The sequence below is a fragment of the Melospiza melodia genome, chromosome 5, assembly GCF_035770615.1.
Source record: "Melospiza melodia melodia isolate bMelMel2 chromosome 5, bMelMel2.pri, whole genome shotgun sequence".
Lineage (NCBI taxonomy): Eukaryota > Metazoa > Chordata > Aves > Passeriformes > Passerellidae > Melospiza > Melospiza melodia.
In genome coordinates this window covers 96,297,103-96,316,018 of record NC_086198.1, presented here as the reverse complement: position 1 = coordinate 96,316,018, position 18,916 = coordinate 96,297,103, and the positions used below count along the sequence as shown (strand labels likewise).

Sequence of the window (18,916 nt, the reverse complement as noted above, 5' to 3'; positions counted from 1 at the left end):
TGCCAGATTTGCTCAGCATGTAATTTAATCTTATGCTTGGAAGCATCCACATTACTTGGTTATCATGAAGTTATTCTTTAATAAAAATGTATGCTTTGTGATCTATATTTTATTAATTTGGTGAGTCAGTTTATCGATTGTTGCAGATGCCATGAATGTATAATTTGTCACAGTTATTGGTTGCCTGTCAGCAGTTCACAGCCACACAGTGTTCCTGGCTCTTGGGGCACCTTAGGAAAAAACCTCTCTTGATCTGCAAGAGAAAATTTCTCCTGTAAATTATCATCAGACTTGGGTTGGTATTGGGTTTATCACTTCACAGAGTGTGTTACCCTGTATTAGCCAAACTCTGTGAATAAATTCACAACGTGGCCTGCTCAGGCAAGGGCTTTGAGCAAACACAATTTAGTGATTTTAAATGCTGGGGCTGAGGAAGAAGGAGCACAGCATCAGAAATGGGAGGTGCAGGCTTTGGGCTTTGTCACTGTTTTAGTTTGCTCGGAACTGAGGAATTATTGGGGTCACCAAACTGCAAAAACAGAAGAAAATTCTGAGTCATTTTTATCTCCCTGTTCTGCAGCAGATAGTTTTCTGCTGTAACATAAAGCAGTCATGAGTTTTGTTGATTGAAAAGTTTATTTTCAAGAACGAATGTTAACAAATTTGATTTTTTTAAAAGGGCTGTTTATTCCCTATATTTTGGCAAAGCAGGTATTTATACCCACAATTGTTTGACTTGAATAAGAAAACTTTGCTAAGAATTTCGCAGTGGTGATACAGATGAAAGCAGCTTTGCATGCTGGAGTGGAGCTTTGTGGTGGAAACATCTGCTGGTTTCGTTTTGTTATTTTTAAAGGCTGGTTCTGCATCCTGGGAGCTTGTTGAAGTCATGCACAGAGCTTGTGTGCCATGCCAAAACCAGCTCCGATTTTGGCTTGACCGGTTCTAGTGGCTTCTATCCCCTCATCTTTTTGGGTTCTCTAAAATATCAATGTCTGGTGCTTCCCTGCCATCGGTGGTGATTTGGGCAAGAGCATCCTTCCACACAGAGCAGAACAACTTCCCTGGGGCTCCCCAAGTTTTTGGTGTCTATAATTAATGTACAGTGGGGGGAGTACATAAAAAATCCGGGAAAAGGCCCTGCCTAAAATAAGAAGGGCAGAGGGAAGTTAAAAGAGGGGAGCGAGAGAGAGGAGAGAAATAAGAAAGAAAAACAAGGGGAAAAAAAGGGTGGGGAAAACCAAGGCGGGTGGGGAAGGAAAAGGCAGAGGGAAAAGGGAGGAAAGAATGAATCGCGGGTGGGGAAGGAAAAGCCAGAGGGAAAAGGGAGGAAAGAATGAATCGCGGGTGGGGAAGGAACAGCCAGAGGGAAAAGGGAGGAAAGAATGAATCGCGGGGGGCGGGCGAGGAGCGCCCAGAGCCGCTCCCCGCCCCCGCCGCTCCCGGCCGCCGCCGCCTAATGAGCTGCGCTCTGATTGGCCGGGCGCCGGCGGCGGGCGGCCGCCATTGGCTGCGGCCGCGGCGCTCCCCGCCCCCATTGGTCCGCCCGCCTGCCCCGTATTTCCAGCGGCGGCGGCGGCGGTGGCGGATTCCGGTGTGGAGCCGGCGGCGGGCGGGATGCAAGGTGGGCGTGAGGGCGATGCGCGGCTGAGGGCGGCGCGGGTGGGTGGGAGCGTGGACGGATCCCTGTTCGCTCGGTGCCCGGCGCGCTGCCCCATCGCTGCGCGCCGTCCTGAGCCACCATGGTTGATTCTTTCTTTCATTTTTTAATTTTTTTTTTTAAATTTTTTACAATAATTATTTTTGCACCGCACCCCCGGCGGCCGCTGGGCGGGGGCCGCGCCAGCGCAGCACCGGGGGCAGCGCCGGCCGCGTCCCGCCCGCTGCTCGGGGGCCGCGGCTCTTTGTGCCTGCCGGGGGCAGCGGCGGAGTTTCCCCGCGAGGGGATGGGATGGGATGGGATGGGATGGGATGGGATGGATCCCGGCCGGGCCGCGCTCTCTCTCCCCGGTCCGGAGCGGTGCGCGGCCCTGCCGCCCGTCCCGGCGCTGCGCTGCGCTGCCGCCAACTTGGCGGGCGCGGAGTTGGCGCTGCGGTGCCCCCGGCTGGGAAATGGAGCTGTGGTGTGCGGAATTGCCGAAAGTCAATGGGAATCGGCTGCGGGGGTTGGCACATCCCAGAGGGAACGCCGGCATTCTTCCCATAAGTTGTTTCTGCCGATTTGCCAAATATTCAGTACCTCCCCTTCGGTTAATTGGAAATCGATGTGGTTAGGTGCGGTTATCTGAACACACTTTGGTTTGAGTTTAAAATAACAAATATGAAGTTAAATACTCTCTATTTTTATCTTGCCTTGTAAATCTCTTATACGTTTCATGGACGAATTTAGCTCTGTTATTTTGCAACATATCTCCTTTCTTTTTAATGATCTCTTTTACAACCAACTGTATTTATTGTATTTCTTCTGTATATTTAACATCTTATAAAAACCACATCCACGTTTTTAAGTTCTGAGTTTCCTGGTGGTTTTCGTGGCAAAAGTTATTTCTGACGGAGATGTTTTCAGAGAGAGAAATCTGCTGACAGATTTTGCAACTTTTTTCTCTGTGGCATTTTTCTCTGCATGAGGCTGCAGTTAGGACTGGGTTCTGTCATTTCTGTGCCATCTAGTAGTTAGCTGGGAATTTAAATACTCTCTGAGCATCCCCAGCTGGAGATGGTACTGGAAGCTGTAGTATATTTGTACAACCATTTCTGTGATGTGTGAGAAGTGGAGAATTTGGATAGAAATAATTGATTATGGCCATTCAGCAATCAGTGCTCGAATGGTTCTTTCAACTGAAATTGCTGCTGAATCTTTAAGGTGCCTTATATAGAATTTGGGTTAAAATCAATGGTTCTGACCGTGTAGTCAGTGAGATTTACACCTGCACGTGTGATTAACCCCTTGCTGTGCATTGCAGAGGCAGAAGGATGCTTGTGGGGCCAGCTCTGTTGCTAGGCATAAAAACTTAATTTTTTTGTTGCTAGCCTGAAGCTGTGAGAATCAATACAGGTTTTTACATGGAGTGATGGAAGAATTTCAGCCTGGCCCTACCCAGGAGCAGCCCCAGCCCCTCTGGGGTGAGGGAAGTGGCCGGAGGAGCTGCACTGCCCCAGACTGGAGTGTCCCCAGCTCCTGCCCGGGCACCCATGGGTGCACAAACATCCTGACTGCCAGCAGGCACCGGGACAGGGGCATCCTTTTGGGAAAAAGGATAATGAACGGGAGCAGCACCTGTTGCACCACTGGTGATTTGTCATCTCCCAGGGAAAATCTGTGCACCTGCAGTTCTGTGCTCACCTACCCAAATCGTCTGAAATGAGCAACACCCAGGGAGTTTAACATGAATTTATCAGTGTGTTATAATGAGGTGACTGTGATTACTTGAATAGGTGACAAGGTCAGAGAGTATATATATAAATTGTAATTATTATGATGAAATAAATGCTGTTTATACAAGTGATCTGTACTTTTAAAATGAAGCCAGCAACAGTTCAGCTATTGCTGTTTGAAAGTAGAACTACCCATGTGTACGTTTTATGGCACTTTGATTTTGTTACATAACGGCATACATAATTTTCATGCATTATATAAACTTCTTTCAGAGCATCCTGAGAAAACAGACAAAATAAGGTCTAGGTCTGTTTGATACCTAGTGAGGCTTTTTTAGCCTAAGCAGCAAATTCTGGTTTCTAATGCAGTGTAAACAAAGTGCAGCCAGGCTGGCAGGCGTTGCCTGCTGGTGGTGGGAACAGGAATATGGGAGATGGTGTGAGCGCTGCAGAGCTGAGTTACCTGCACGCCTCCTGCCTGTGTGCTCACCCGGGCAGGTGAGGGGAGCAGCTGAAGGCTTTCCTCTCCCTTTGGCACAGTGCTGGGTTCCGTTTTGGTACCAGGTAGAGATCTTGTGACCCCACGGGGCCGCAGAAAACCTTGTTGTTTCTTACTCTAGGTGTTGCTAAGGGTAGACTTAATATCCAAAGGAGATACATGTTACTAAAAACCATATTTTCCAAGTATGAATAGATAATAAACTCTTAAATTAAAAAAAAGTCAGATTAGAGAAAGTGAAATCCTTTAGTTGTTTTTTGGGGGTTATATTTTTTCCTAATTTTATGAATTTGCCAAGCATAGATTACTGGACGTTTGGCACCAATAGTATGGATAAACCATTCATTCATTACAAAAGAGTCTCTGAATTTCTTGTTTTACCTACTTGTGTGTCTGAAACAATCAAAGTTTTAGCAGGTGCTGCCTAGTTGTTTTGTAGCTGGTTTTTGTTTGCTTTTTTCCTTTTACTGTGACCCTGATGAATGGAGAGGGAACATTCCCTTGGTGAAATGTGAGGGATTATTGAGTCTTCATGGTGGCAGTTTCTGTCTTATAGTGATGTGACTTATGGTAGCACTTTTCCCCGATAGCAGCAATGTTTATTTCAGAAGTGTAATTTTCATATTTAAACACATGCAGCGCTAGATTGGAAAACTTTTAACGACAATTGCATGGCATGTTTGTTTGTAAATGGTTATGTTGAATGACGGGAGAAAAATTAATTTGTACTTTTTAAAGATCTGTGATTTTTATATCTGTTATTTAACAGAGCTGTAATGTTATCACTGAGTGCTGCCAGTTGGGTATAAAGTGCAACGTGTAACATTTCCTGGTAGTGGAGTTGCTCTAAGTGGAGAAATAATTTAAGCAGTACAAGGAATTTTATAGCCCTCTCGTCACAATTAACTGTTTTGATGAAATATGAATTTCCACAACATCTGCCTCGCGGGACCGGTGCTCCCGTCGGAGCCCTCGCTTCCCACAGCAGCAGCAGGAGCAGCAGCATCATCCTGCCTGGAGCCTGGGCAGGGCACTCCCTGTGTGTGTGGGGCGTGCTTTGGGCTCTGGCACACGCTGTTGGAATTGATTCTGGAGGGAACAGCGCTCTCTGCCCCGAACCTGCAGATGAGGACTCGGGGTGGGATGGGGAATCCAGCTGGACCAAGCAATGGGTTGTCTCCTCGAGACCCTTCTGCTCTACATCCCCGTAGTGGTCACCACCTTACCAGAGGGGAAGAGCTGGCATTTTGTGGTCACTCCTATCAAATCTGGCTCTTCATAGACCGCTGTGTCTCTTACTGTTCCATTTTCCTGCACCGTGGGATGGAGGGTGCTTCTTGCCACTGCTGGCTAAGCTCAGAAATGGTCATTAATGCCTGCCTGCTACAATTTTTGTGTGCATCCTAGGAAAAGCAGGTTCACAGGAGGGTAGAGCAGCTTCAGGAACACTGATGCTCCTGCTTGGTAAGGGCTGGCTTGGGAGGAGACATCAGGATGTGCTTTTGGAAAGATGCAGTTCCTGTCATGGACCAACTTAGGGCGCAATGAAAAATGGGCACAGTGATGAGAGACTGTGGAAAAATGTTGCAAATAATTCTGTAGCACTTCTCCCCCTTTTCATACACAGCCTATATTGACTAGTAACCATTCCAGGCTGCTGCTACCCCTCAGGAAAGAAACTGTGCAAAGGTGAGGTGTCAGCCTGGCACAGCAGGATGGGCAGTATTCAGTTCACAGAAATGGCTCTGAAACATTGACCCTAAGTGCTGTTGGCACAACATCCTGCACATTTCGAGGCACCTTATTAAGAAATGAGTCCTCAAACTAGAGGTGGTACAACTTGGGGAGTCTGGTGTGTTCTCTTGGGCTGTGTAAGAGATCTCAGTGCTCAATGCTATTTTTGCTGTCGTTCAGGGCAGAGTAATCGAGGTCGCTCATCAAGCAAGCTGTGGTGTTGGGAAGGCAGCAGCAGAATGTGCCGTGTGCTACCTTTGCATCCATGTTTTAGGAGATGGAGTAAAAATAGTTCCAAGTGTCATATCTCGGTGAAACCATCCAGCAAAACCTCCTGATTCTTGCACAGATATTTAGTTCAGCCTTCTGCTGCTGCCGCTACCTGAGTGTTTGCTTCTAATTGATCTCTTAATCAATAATTACAAATTATTACAATTGCTCAGTCAGAGTGAAAAATTATGTGTAACAGGTTGCTGTTATAGTGGAGATCAACATGTTACCTTAGAGCTAGTTTAATGTGGTGAAGGAAAGAGCCAGGACTAGTTAATTGTCTCTTCTTTGAGTTATCCTTCTATAAAATGGGGATCATCATCATTATAAAAGGTGCTTTAGGACTCACTAAATATCTTTGAAGCACTTAGGAATCATAGTTAAAAAAATAATTGCCTAGTGAATTTACTTAATGTAAAAATAAAAGATGTAGAATATATTAGGCTTCATAATAATTTAAATAGATGTATGTAGTTTATTTACCTTCTCAATGAGAACTAACAACCATTGAAAGCAAATAGGTCTTTAGGAAAACTATAGTGGCAAAATGAGATTATTTAAATTAAGGTTTCCAGTTCACTAGCTTAAATTACTTTTACAGTTATGATTTAGGCTCTGATTTAAATCATACTTTGTACTGTTAGTATTTAAAATTTATCATCAACATTGAAGCTGTGAACACAAAAGACGTTTTTGGCAAGATTTGCGGAATGCAATGTCAATATATTTCTCTGGAATACTAAAAATTTAGAAAACACAAACTTTCCCTTGACACTTATGACTTTTGATATATGGAGGAAAAAGAAAAACCTTAAAAAGACAAGCTGCAAAGGGTTGTTTTTAGTGAACACACCAATGGGTGCCTGCTCCAATGGCCTGGAAGGGGCCAGGGGCTGAGTGGAGGTACTGCAGGCTCTGGCTCTGTGGTCATTGGTCTTTGTGGAAGGGAAGGAATATTTACAAAGACTTTCTTGAATAAATAACATCAATCCCTTCATCAGATACGAAAGGACTGGTAATGCTTGCTGTTGTTTTTGTTGATTAAGAGAAGTACCAAGGAAAATAGTTTTGCATTACCAGCAGAAATACTGCCGAGTGGAAAGGACTGCCTAGAGCTCTTTATTCATTTATTGTTCTGCTGAGCAATTAGAGGAACAAAATCTCTTTACATCCTTCTTACACTTGACAGATTGGCATTTGTGTTTCTCTCTAAGAGCCCCAAACAGCCAACAAGCTGAGATTTTCTTCAGTCAGGGAGGAAGCTGAGAGCAGAAGTTTCCAGAATTTGTGACTCTTGTGTTAGCACGGCTGGGAGCAGCCAGGGGAAGGTGTGGGCTGCAGGTGAAGGTGGCAGGAAGCATTGCAGGGCTGTAAATGCTCACCTGTGGCTCCCAGCAGTTCCCTGGGGCAGCCAGGGCGAGGGTGCCCAGGGCTGGGGAGCCACAGGTGATGCTCAGGGGATGCCCTGGGAACTGTGTGCTCTCACCTCCCTTGCTTCATCTCTTGTGGACGCTCAGAGGGGCGGACTGCTCACTCTTTTCACCCACGTGTGCTCAAGCCTTTTCAGAATTAAATGCCTTTGAAATCAGGAGCAGAAATGAGTCCGTACTCTGGGCATGGACTCGCTAGCCCTACACTTGCCTTTAGGAAATGTTGTAAACAGGGATGGGATTTGCATTTGTTATGAAATGGTAATTTCAGCTTTAAATAATGATGCTTTAAATTGTGATTTGCATTTGTATCTTTGAGGAGTAAATACCAGATTGCATTTGTAGTTTTGTACCTTCCTTTTTTCATTCTTCCTCAGAATATCTTAGGGTAGAATAACCTCTGAGTTGTTACTGTGGTTTATTGGCACCTCAATAATTTTGAAATCCAAGCTCAATAATCATATTTCCTACCCTCTCAAAAAAATAAAAAGGAAAGAAATCCATTATTTGCTGATTTGTTCAAAATGTTGTTTGGCTTGTTTTGTGTGTACCCACTTAAGTGACCAGAATGTCAATGGAGGCTTTGTTTAAATGTTTTTCTTTATTTTTTTCCTTCCAATCCCACCCACACATACACCTGTTCATCTAAGCCTTTTGGGCCAGATATCAGTTTATTTGGTTGGGCTTTATGGATTTTTTCCCTCCTGCTCCATTCAGTTAACTGCTTGCTGTCAGTTCTGGCACATCCCCTTGTTTTCTGTAAGTTGCCCATGGAAAAAAGGCTGGTTTCCAAAGGCAAAGAGGTAATCTGGCTGGGAGTTGGATTAACTGTTGCAGTAGCTCATGATAAACATCTGTTGCAATACTCCCAGATGAGAACATCGCTTTCAAAACTATTTACTGCACATTTTGAACTGCTCACTTGGAGCTTTACTTTTTCCCCCTCCAATTACTAAATTCTTTTGAAAGGACATAGATCCATAGAGTCCATCTCGGAGCCTGTGTTTATTTAATGATACAGCCAAGGAAATGGGGTTGTGGGGTTACTGTTCAGTGCTGGAGCCCCTGAATATCTCAGACTGGAGCACACAAGTGTGTGCATTCCTTAATGAAATGCACTGCAGAGCAGGCCCTGGAGTGCTGCTGTGTGTGTCCGTGCTCTCCCTGGGCTGGAGCCCTCTGCCTGCTTCCTTTGCTCTGAATTTGGCAAGATAAGGCTGCTGGGGAGTGGAGTTTGACTCGGATCTGAAACCCAAGGCTGGCTATGTGGTTGGGAGGGTTTGGCCAACTGGGCTTGGGACTTTGCCATTGAGGAAACCTTCTGCTGTTTGTTTGGAATGTTTTTAAAAGTTTGTTTCTTTGTTTTATACATTTTTTTTAAAGTTTTTAATTCTAGATTGAATGGATGAAATGATGACAGTTTGTGCTGCAGCTGGTTTTTGAAGTTAGGGCTGCCAGCAGCCACTCACTGCTGTAGCTGAGGATCAGCAAACACAGCAAGCTTTGGTAGGTTTTCCCAAAACATCAACAGCCTTCTGCCCCACCCCACCCAAACCACAAAACCAAACCATTCTTGGTGTCTCTGGGAAAATAACGCTGGAAAACAGTATGGAGTAGCTCAAATGGTGAGTGCTTTCCAACAAATCGTTTTTCTTTCTTATGTTAATAAGGATGATGCTCTTAACTTAATCATGTTCAAAGTAGTTTCACTCATATTTCTCAGAAGCTGAAAAGTATTTGGTGCTGAATTTCATATCTAAGTGTTTCCTATCACAATCAAAGAAATCATCTGGGTACTTTACATATGTGTTAATCTTTACCAGAATTAACTCTCTTTGCATAACAGTAACAAACATGGACAAGGAAAGGGGATTTCCAAATACCAAAGTTACTTGTGGCAAAATACAAGAGTCTGTAACTTTATTTCTTGCTGATTTTCTTAGGTCTGGCAGACCCCGTGTTGTTTTAGCAATAAATCTGTAAGAACAGCTGTTCTGATTCAGAGCAAGCACTTACAGTTCAATATCCTGTCTCTGATGGTGATCAGCAGGTATCTAGGGAAGCATACAAGAGCAGTGATAAAGTGGTGGAATCTAAGGTGAGGTTTCTTAGTTTACCAGTTTTATGGTGGCATCAGGATTTTCAGAATCTGCTTTCTAATCATAATGCTGAAATGACAGGTGTGAGACACTTAACAGCCTCAGCTTTCTCTTAAAGACTCTGGTGGTGATAGGATGATAAAAAAGGGAAAGAACCCTGAAAAGCAATGGATAGTATGTAAAAGAGAGAGAAATAATGGGATAGGCTGGGAAAAGGCCAAAAAGGGACTATAACTACAGAATAGTGTAAAGAAATGACAAAAATGGGTGGCTTGTTGCCCTCCTGCACTGGAGCTTACAAAGACCTTGTCCTGGGGGGCTCAGCCATCACCTGCATCGCATCGTTGGGGCATGGGGGAGAGAGGCAAAACCAGGACACAGAGAAATAGTTGGCCTGAGCCTGGTTCAAGGCAAGAAAGACAGCAGAGGGCAGACAAATTAGGTGTGGGAGAAGAAACACGTGGGAAAGGGGAGCGTGATGATGGGAGTGTCCAAGAAACCCGTAGAAACTGAATTATTCTCTGTCTCCAAATATCTGTCCATTCAAATTGATGAATAAGAAATGTTGTCTGTGTAGAAAATTTGTTTTGCAGGTTTGTACTGACACCCTTGGAGCATTGCTGTATTTTTCCCAGGCTTCAAGACACCCAGGTTTTATTTTTAGTGCTATGAACCTGTTCCAGCTTGCTGCAGTCATTACTACTAAGACCATCTAAATAGCAACTCCAAAAAGCTATTAAAGCAATGTAAATAGTAATAAATTGTTTTGGCTTTGTGTGGGTTAAAAGGTACACTTAGGAGGGACTTGATTTTGGGTCAGGTTTTTTAATGCTCTAGAGCAAAAGCGTGACAAGCCTTACTTACATCACTGCTGAGCAGAGGTGATGCTGCTGTACTTTAAATAAAAGGCATGAGGGCGTTGGGACTGGGATATTCACTGCAACAGTCACTTAAAAGAAGATTTTTAAGGGAAGCTTTTACAAAGGTGTGTGGAAAACTGTTATTGACTATCTAAAGCAAATTCAAGAATAATATCCAGGAGGTGTTGCAGTGGGCGAGGAGGTGTTAAAGCAAAGTGCTCACCAAAGTAAGTCATGCTGCAAGCTAGGATCAAACCTGACAAATCCAGGGTTTATTGTATGTAGCAGGATGAAGAGAAGAGGATGCATTTGAGTACAAAAGGGCAAAACCCATCCTGAATTTAAGCACAGTTTACATAATCCTGTGAGCAAGGAGGGGAGTTGGTACAACCAGCAAAAGGGGCTGCTGGTGGTACCTTCCAGAAGGGACAGCTTCACCTGTGGGTGCAGACCAGGCAGAGGAGATTGGTTCATCAGCTCATAGACAAGGTGGGTACAAGATTAAATAAAACCCCATACTGGTCTTTAATGAGTTGATATTTTCATAATTAAATGAATAATTAAATTAATTAATAATTAAATAAATTAACAATAGTGGTAGTATTGTGTGTATATGATATTAGAACAGAGTTTCCCATAATTAAAGGAAAATAGTGCAGGAGCAGCTTCACCAGTATGGGAACGAGAGGGACTAAGAGTCTGTGATTCAGGATTCAGCTTCATTTACCTTTTTAAGAGGATTGTAGGAAATGGATCTGTTCTCAGTTCCCAAGAACTGAAAAAGCTTTTCCCAGCCTGGCATTCTCAGATCCAAGGAGTCTGGGGCAGGTTTTCTCCAATATGTGCTGTGGAAGATGCTTTGATTTGCACCCTGTTACTGTTGTAGCTGTGGACAGGAGAACCACAGGAGTGAATTGTGCTTTCTCTTTTTGCCAGAGAATTTCACCTTTCCCACTGATTATCCATGCTCCTGAAGAACCTGAGTATTCATTTGCTTTCTGTTAGCAAATAATTTTAAATGCAACTTCCACAGTTACTACTCTCAGTAGGAAAATAGGAGCTCTAACAAGGCATATATAAAATAAAATTTTCCAAAATCTAATAATCTGGGTTATGCTTGTTGCCCTTACTATGCAGCTTTTTATTAAAAGGTTTATAAAGGTAAGATGTCAACACTGACTTTTCCCTCCCATTGCAGCAATGTTTCTTGTGTGTTTGAGATGCTGTATAACCACCTTAGAATAAACAAATATTCTCCAGCATCAGCCTGGATGCATTTTTACAGCACACTCAGGAATTTTTTATGGATGGTTTTGTATTTTCTCTTCTGTTACATACCTCCAGGTGTGCCTACCAAATCCTTTCTAAGCATCCCAATGATTTCATTGGCATGCACAAAGAGACGTCTCCATTATATACTGAACATAAAAAAGAATTTACTATTGAATTTCAGCCTTCACTTAAAAATGTTTGGTTGTCCTATATCCGTACAGGATTGACTTAACTTTCAAAAGGAGATTCCTCAGAATCAGGGAGGAATCTGATGGCACATTTGCACATCAGTTTACAGTGACTTTTTTACATTCAGATTTTATTTAACTTGTGTAATTCTGTTGTGGTTTCTTTACTAAACAGAAGTAACCTTACAGTTCTGTTTCACAAATGCCTCATTATGCTGAGCTGTTAATAGTTCTGTTAGTATTGTTAAAGTATTAACAGAAGAATAATAATTGCTCTGCTGTAATTGTATTGAGGCTAAAAAAGCATTCTCATAGAATATTAATGAGAGCCTGTTTCGAGGTATGAATTACTGTTCTTAGGACAGAAAATAAACAAAAAGAAAGTACTATCCTGGAAGAACATAATAATAAAAATCAATTTGGCTTCACTTTAGTCTTGAACTCCCTTGCTCCTCCTCTCCTGACCCCGTTTGTGTTTCCTGTGGGTCCCAGGGATTGCTCTGCACCACATCTGCTCCGGCACCTCGGCATCGCAGGGGGCTGGCAGACTTTTAACCATGAATTTTCTTTGTTTTCTGTTTATCTCAGCCTTAAATTACTTCAACCTTATTTAGTCTTAAAAACTGTGACTGTGGAGCTAATATTTTATGCAGCATGGAGAGGAACTGGAAGTGCTTTTCATTGCTATGCAAAATGCAGCTGGGGAATAGCGCAGAATTAACGACAGGGACTTGTGCTCTTGAGAGTGTGAGCAGTAGTTTATTTTCATTTCTGTCATTAAATATCGTATTACCATCTATTTGTTTTTTCTTTCCTCTCCCCTGCAGTGCAAAAAAGAAAAAAAAAAAGGGTGATTACTAGAAGGTAGGAATTGTACAAATGCTGAAAAATACTTAAATCAGCGACCTTCAGCTGACCTCTGCCACTGCTGGTGTGAGCCCAGCCTGTATTTCTCTTCATAGCTAAGTTAGGACCTCTGCCATCTTTTTCCTTTTATCAAATCTTACTCAATTGTATATCAGGTTTCTGATTTAAAAGCAAAATCCAAATATAGGAACAATTAAAAGAATGATCTCTTGTAAATCCTAAGAGGGTGTATCAAGACATAATAGAACACAAGTGTTTCCTGGGACTTGCTTGACCATTAAAAATTTGCAGTTTATGTTGCATAATACAATTTTCTGACTGGTTTTGGTAGCAGTTATTTGTAAGTAGGCAACTGAGCTGCCGTTGCAACACTTGGCTTTTCCCGGACCCATTGACCTGAATGAAAAAGACAGTGCAAACTTTAGCTTATTGTTTGTTTTCTGAGATTTGAAAGGGGCTTCAATTTATATTCTAAAGCATGTAATTTCTTTTTTCAGTCTCATGTACCAGCTCCTTGTCATCCTTCATTCTCCCTCGTCTGACATCAGTTTCTCTCTTGTCCATTTAAAACTGAAACTTGAAAAACTGCAGTTTTATACTTTATATTATTCTTCTACCCCGGAGCTGTTTTTAGTGTCTTTATTGCAAGTAGACAGATGGTGATATTTGGTTTCCTGTCAGTTTTAATGAATATAGATAGGAGTGATAAGAACATTTGCTTCGTTTAGCAAACTTCCTTTTCTGGCTTTTAATTAATGAAGTGCTGGCTGGTGTGCCGCTGCCTTTGTATGTGCTACAGTAAAATCTTTTATACAGCCCAACTCATAGTGTCGGGTAATGAAGAAAAAGAGGATGAAAATAACTTTTTTCTCCCAAGATCCTTTAAAGTTTGTTTACCCAGGCTTGGAACACTGCAGACATCAGCCATGGAACTGCTCAGACGAGCTGCTGTAGCAGCATCCTTTGTTGCTGCAGATTTTGGTAATATTCTGTTTTTATACCAAGAACCCAAAGGAAGTGGTCTGTGTTTGGTGTTCACTTAACCTTGGGTGAGGTTCAACTCAGTCTGGGAGCAATTTGTTTCTCATGCAATTTCTTAAATAGAATATGGTCCAGAGCAGAAATTTGGTAAAATTAAAAAAAAACAAACCAAAACAAACAACCTTTGCTTTGCAACCTTTTCTTCCCCCTGCAGTTTGTCCTGCCTTGGAGAGAACCAAAACATTAATATGTAACATTGACTTTTCTTTTTTTTTTCCAAATAGTTTGATTTCTGTGTTAGCTTAGCACAGGCATTATTTTAGATTCTTGTAAACTATTTTAGAGTCCATTATTTTTAAGATCTTTCTCCAATGTTTAACACTAAGAGGTTTTCCTTTCTTTTTGTGTATATTGGAGTTTTAATACTGAGGGAGGATCACTCCTTGTAGGTGAGGTCGTTTAAATAATTTCTGCTTTGCCGTAACAGTTTGAGTTCTTTAATGTGAAAGTAACCCTTTCTGTGTGTGTGAAACATTGCAGTGGGTAAAGTCTGAATCCTGGCTGTGGGTTTAAAATCTCTGCTTCAGCTTTGTAGCTCTAACAGTTCAAGATCTCACTAGATGGAGAGGAGTGGAGTGAAGGACCAGAAGGGGATCTTTGGGAACATTATTTTCTGAAGCATATGATTATTGCTAATTCTGGTTTTAAACCTGATGTGTCTTAATATTCCTGTTTCCAGAGTTAAAAAATGGACTAGATTTTGTACTGTTTTGGGGACTTTTGTTTTGCTGTAGCCTTATAAGGGTAGGATTTGGTTCCCTGGTGGAAATCTGTTCAGAGGAAAAAAATCTTGGTTTATTTTAGCAGAGCTGTTTTAAAATACTCCAACAAGCCTGGCAGGAGGCAGAAATAGTTGTTATTTTATATTATTTCTTAGGCCTTTCTGAAAACGTCACAAAGTGCAAACCCTGTTCCTATGGAAAGCTCTTCTCCCAGTGAAAGATACCTCCACTGTAAATGAGTTAAAGCCAAACAAGTTGTTTTCTCTGATGCATTTGGTGGAGGCAAATAATCAGGTGTGTGTGTAGTACATGTATTGCATGGATGGTATCAGCTCTGCAAGCAAACAGTGACTGAGGTTTGAGTGCATCCTTCCTGCCTTCCCAGAGGTCACACGTAAGGGAACAAACCCATGGAAGGACATCTCAAGAGCAGCTTATATTTAAATAAACCCTGCATTCCCCGTTGGTGGGTTTGCAGTTCTGGTGGCTGTGTTGGTTTGAGGTGGGTGACGAGGAGGGATGTGTGAGCCAGTTCAGAGGAACAGGGAGCTGCAGCTCAGACCTGAGCACAGACACATCCAGTTCAGGGGGACAAGGATCTCTGTGGGAGCTGCAGCTCAGACCTGAGCACAGACACATCCAGTTCCGGGGGACAAGGATCTCTGTGGGCAGCTGCAGCTTGGTGTGTTCTGCTTCAGGACCTGAGCACAGACACATCCGGTCCAGGGTGTTGTCTCTCTGGGCAGCTGCAGCTCGGTGCCTCCTGCTTCAGGACTGGAGCACAGCTCACCTTCTGTGGGAGCAGCCCAGGCATGCTCATGTGCTCTGGTTCTACCATGAGAATCCTTTCTTCTGAACCAGAAATCAGCCCTGCTCCAGACAGCAGTGCCCAGTACCAGGGCCAGTTTTAAGCTATTTAAGCTATTCTCTGTGCAGAAATAAATGTAAGCAGAAAATGCATGGTGGTGCCTCCTAATGTGCAGGCAAGAACATTTGAACATTGTTAGTTGCAATATTAAGGTTGTGCTTTCATCTCTTTCTGGTTCCTTGCCATCCCTCAGGAAACAGAACTGCGTGTCTTCTCTCTTACAATAAAAGAATGCTTTCTGATGCCTCTGAGCTGGTGTTCCTTGTTGTATTTGACATAGGTATTTGTGAATTTTATATGAAATCCAGACTTGAATTAATGGGAAAAATACACACATTTAATTCAGACTGAATAAAACCTTCTCCCTCTGGAAAGAGCCCATAGCCTGTATGTGTGGGGTTTATTTTTTCTTTAGCATTTGCTTCTTATTCTCCAAATAATTGTAGTTGCATGTTCTCCTTTTCAATATTTGCCAAAATCTCCAGCAGTTCTTATTCTCTCATATCTCGTTCAGTCATGAGCCAGAAGGAAGGAAAGTCATCTGGAAAAGAAAACCCACAGGGCTTCATTCCCTTCCCACGCCCCATCATTTTCTCTCCACATATTTGAAGATGTGAAGCAGTTTAGATCAGCATTCTCCATCGTTCCTTTTTCCTAACGCAATTCCTCTTCTTGCAGAGAGAAACAAAAGGAAGATACAGAAGAGAAGTTGAAGAAGAAAGGACAGACAGAGGAAAAAATAGTGGAGAAAATCAGAACAGAGTTGGCTTTTCTAAAAGGAGGTGTCCAGGAAGCAAAATGAGCAGCTTCCCTCTTTTTTTTTCCCCTGTTTTTAGCCCATCCCAGATACTGCAATTCTGAGATAAGTGGGTCAGGCAAAAGGACATAATTAATAGTGATTTCACAGTTGCTGTGGGTACAGGAGAGCATAGTGGGAAGGATGGATTCAAGGAGATGTTGGCAGGCTCTCAGTGGAAAGCTCCCAGCTGAGCCCCAGGTTGCCATGCCCATCTTGTGCCGTAAGACTGTGGGCTGTGCCAGCCAGGTGGGAGCTGGATCAGAGTGGGAATGGAGCAGATGGATGCTCCTCTGGGTGCTCTGGTGGATGGAGTGCAGCACATCTTAAGTACCCTGAATTTAGTGTGGGACAGGATGCATTTGTGAGAGCAGCTGGGGAAAGGATGGGTCAAACCTTGGTGAAGCATTGTGGGGAGACAAAGAGCTCAGTGCCCTGACCAGGGGCCATAATGGAACGTAATGTTTTTCTGTCAGATATTCTGAGTTTATTACTAAGGAACATTTCTTGTTTCCCACATCACCTCCAGTTTCTGTTACCTTGCAGTGCTTTGTTTCCTCTGGTTGGTGGTCATGCAGCATCAGCAGGGCTTGTGTGGGATGTGCTGCACATGGTCCAAGGACAGCATTCTGTGCATTTCTGCTGAGAGATTACCTTGGGTTTAACCTCTGGAGATAAGGAGAGAGCACATGGAGCAAGTTACAGTTTGAGGGTGCTGCTGCAGAGAAACTGCTTCAGACAGATGTAGTGGCATTGCTGTCATGGGAGATGGAAGGACAAACCACTTGTGTTGTTCATATCTGCTTTCTGCAAAGTGTAATTTTATTTGCTTTTCTTTTCCTGATGGAGCCAAGTTGCTGTGCCCTGGTCAGGGGATGGTGCCATGATTTTGGATGCTTCTAAAGCCTTGATGGGTCTTTGTGAATTCTGGTGCCCCATCTGCTCTTGGACAGGAGGAACCCCTTGGATTAACATTCCCAACAGTCTCTGTGCTTGGATTACACATGCCCAACATCACCTGCTTGTGCTGTCACCAGAGCCTGCAAGAAAAGCTTTTCTCTTGAGGAGGAAATGCCTGAACAGGAGCTTTTTACATCCCTATGACACATTCAACTCAGCCACTGTGGAAATGTAGCTGGGAGCAGCATGTCCTGGCTGCTCATGAAGATTCTCTTCATCCAGCTGTGGCCTGTCAGGGCCAGCTGTTGGGACCTCACTGACCTGCATCCCTTGCTGGGGATGACTTGTTTGTGAGGTTGGACACTGCTTGCAGAAGAAGGGCAATGCCTGGGACGGGCTGTCCCTGATGGAGAGGGGAGTGCAACACCTTGGCAAGATGATCTTATTTCCTTGCCTCCAGAAAAACAGTAAATTCATGCTTTCAGGTCTGTAAAAGTGCTTGTGGGTACCAACAGTGCAGAATAGTTGACTGTGTACATCTCGTGGTTTCAGCTCTTGAATGCAGAGGATGAAGCAAAAGCATCTTAGGGGTTGGATTTTTATTTTAGATCCAGTCTACGTTTCAGATTTTAGGACATATTTTGGGGTCTGAACTTTATGGTATTGAACCTTTGTCCTTTTTGTGAAAATAAAAAGACTCTCCTCTCTGTGGTTATGTCTGTGTTATTTTGGTTAAATCACTTGAGATCTTTATTCACATGATTTGAAATGTTTTGGGATTATTGCTAAAAAAAATCAACCCAACTTTCTGAAGGATTTTGAAGGAAAAAAATGAATTTTTCTGAAAGCAGTGGCTCAGTCATCAGTAGGTCTGTTCTGGGAATGAGTTTGTACAGCCCACACAGGGGCACATTTGATCATTGGATAGACATCAGTAACTGGTATTTTTCTTCACAAAAACCCCTTTTGCTTAATACTAAAGATGTATGGGGTCCATTTTTTCAAAAAGAGCATCTGAAAAACTGCTTTAGAAATGTTGGTTATTATCAAACACAAACTTTGGAACATTTTAATTTTTCTAAATTACAGTATCAGCGCAAAGACAATAAATTGGAACTGAAGGATGCTTTCCAATTTCTCCAAGCTTTAGACAAAACATTTGTGCATCTGTATCTTTTTTATGTATCTTGAAAGTGCCATATGGAGAGGTCACTCTGTATTTCAACTGGCAGATGAAATAGGCTAGAAGTAGGAAGCAACTCTAAAGCAAAGGGTTTTTCAGCAAAGGAAAAGCCCCAGATTTGCTTTTGTCCTGTGGTGGACATTTATACTGTTGACTAATAATTATGATTTGTTGTATTCTAACAAAGAGACATCAGTGGGCGATTTTTTGTGAAGGGGGAAAAAAGATGACATATGTAGGAATAATGCTTCTATAAAAGACAGAAAGCTTGAAGGCAAATACAGTGAGCTGGAAAATGGTGATCTGTATCCTTAGTAAACAAAATGTAGGTGAGCAACTGCAATTCCATCTTTTACACACAAATGGGGAAAAAATCCCCTTCAGTTGTGCCTGAATTGCCAAAGCCAATTAAATGCAGGGGCTTAAAGAGAGATGATGAAAAGAATAAGGGAAGAAAATACCAAGTGTTTGGTGAAAGCCTGGTGGGGGAATGTGGTTATCAAAAAGAGAAAAAGTGTGGCAGATGACTTCATGGTCATAAGAAGATGCTGTTCCTCCTCAGTTTTGTAACTTGCAGAGCAGAAGCAGCACAACTGAGATCTGTGCAAGGGGGCTCAGGAGGAGTGAGGACAAGTTTCTGTTGGTGCTCTGCTGTGAAGCAATGGCCTGATGGCATTATCTGCTGAGGGGGAAATTATACATGGCTGGGGTCTCCAGGGAGGATGGAGAGCAAGGTGATGGTTCTGCTTTGGTCTTTAACAATGCATGCTCTGCGCCTTTGCAAAATTTAGTATTAGCTTTGTCATGGAGAA

At 42.9% G+C, this 18,916-nt stretch overlaps 1 protein-coding gene and 1 long non-coding RNA gene across 5 annotated transcripts in view; both read left to right on the top strand.

Annotated features, from left to right (window-relative positions):
• The window catches only part of CTBP1 (C-terminal binding protein 1), a 237,609-nt gene that overhangs the window by 84,194 nt on the left and 134,499 nt on the right, over positions 1-18,916 (top strand). Inside the window, exon 1 of one of the 4 annotated variants that reach the window (XM_063157944.1) lies at positions 1,568-1,624. The exons of the other annotated variants lie outside the window; for them this stretch is intronic. Within the exon in view, the coding sequence (XP_063014014.1) occupies positions 1,618-1,624 (7 nt within the window). The 5' untranslated portion in view covers positions 1,568-1,617. Of the gene's footprint in view, positions 1-1,567; positions 1,625-18,916 lie in introns of those variants that run through there. 4 annotated transcript variants of the gene reach the window in all.
• On the top strand, positions 9,262-17,634 carry LOC134418925 (uncharacterized). Its single transcript, XR_010027875.1, has 2 exons — positions 9,262-10,756; positions 15,904-17,634. It is a non-coding gene; the product is annotated as an uncharacterized LOC134418925 (long non-coding RNA).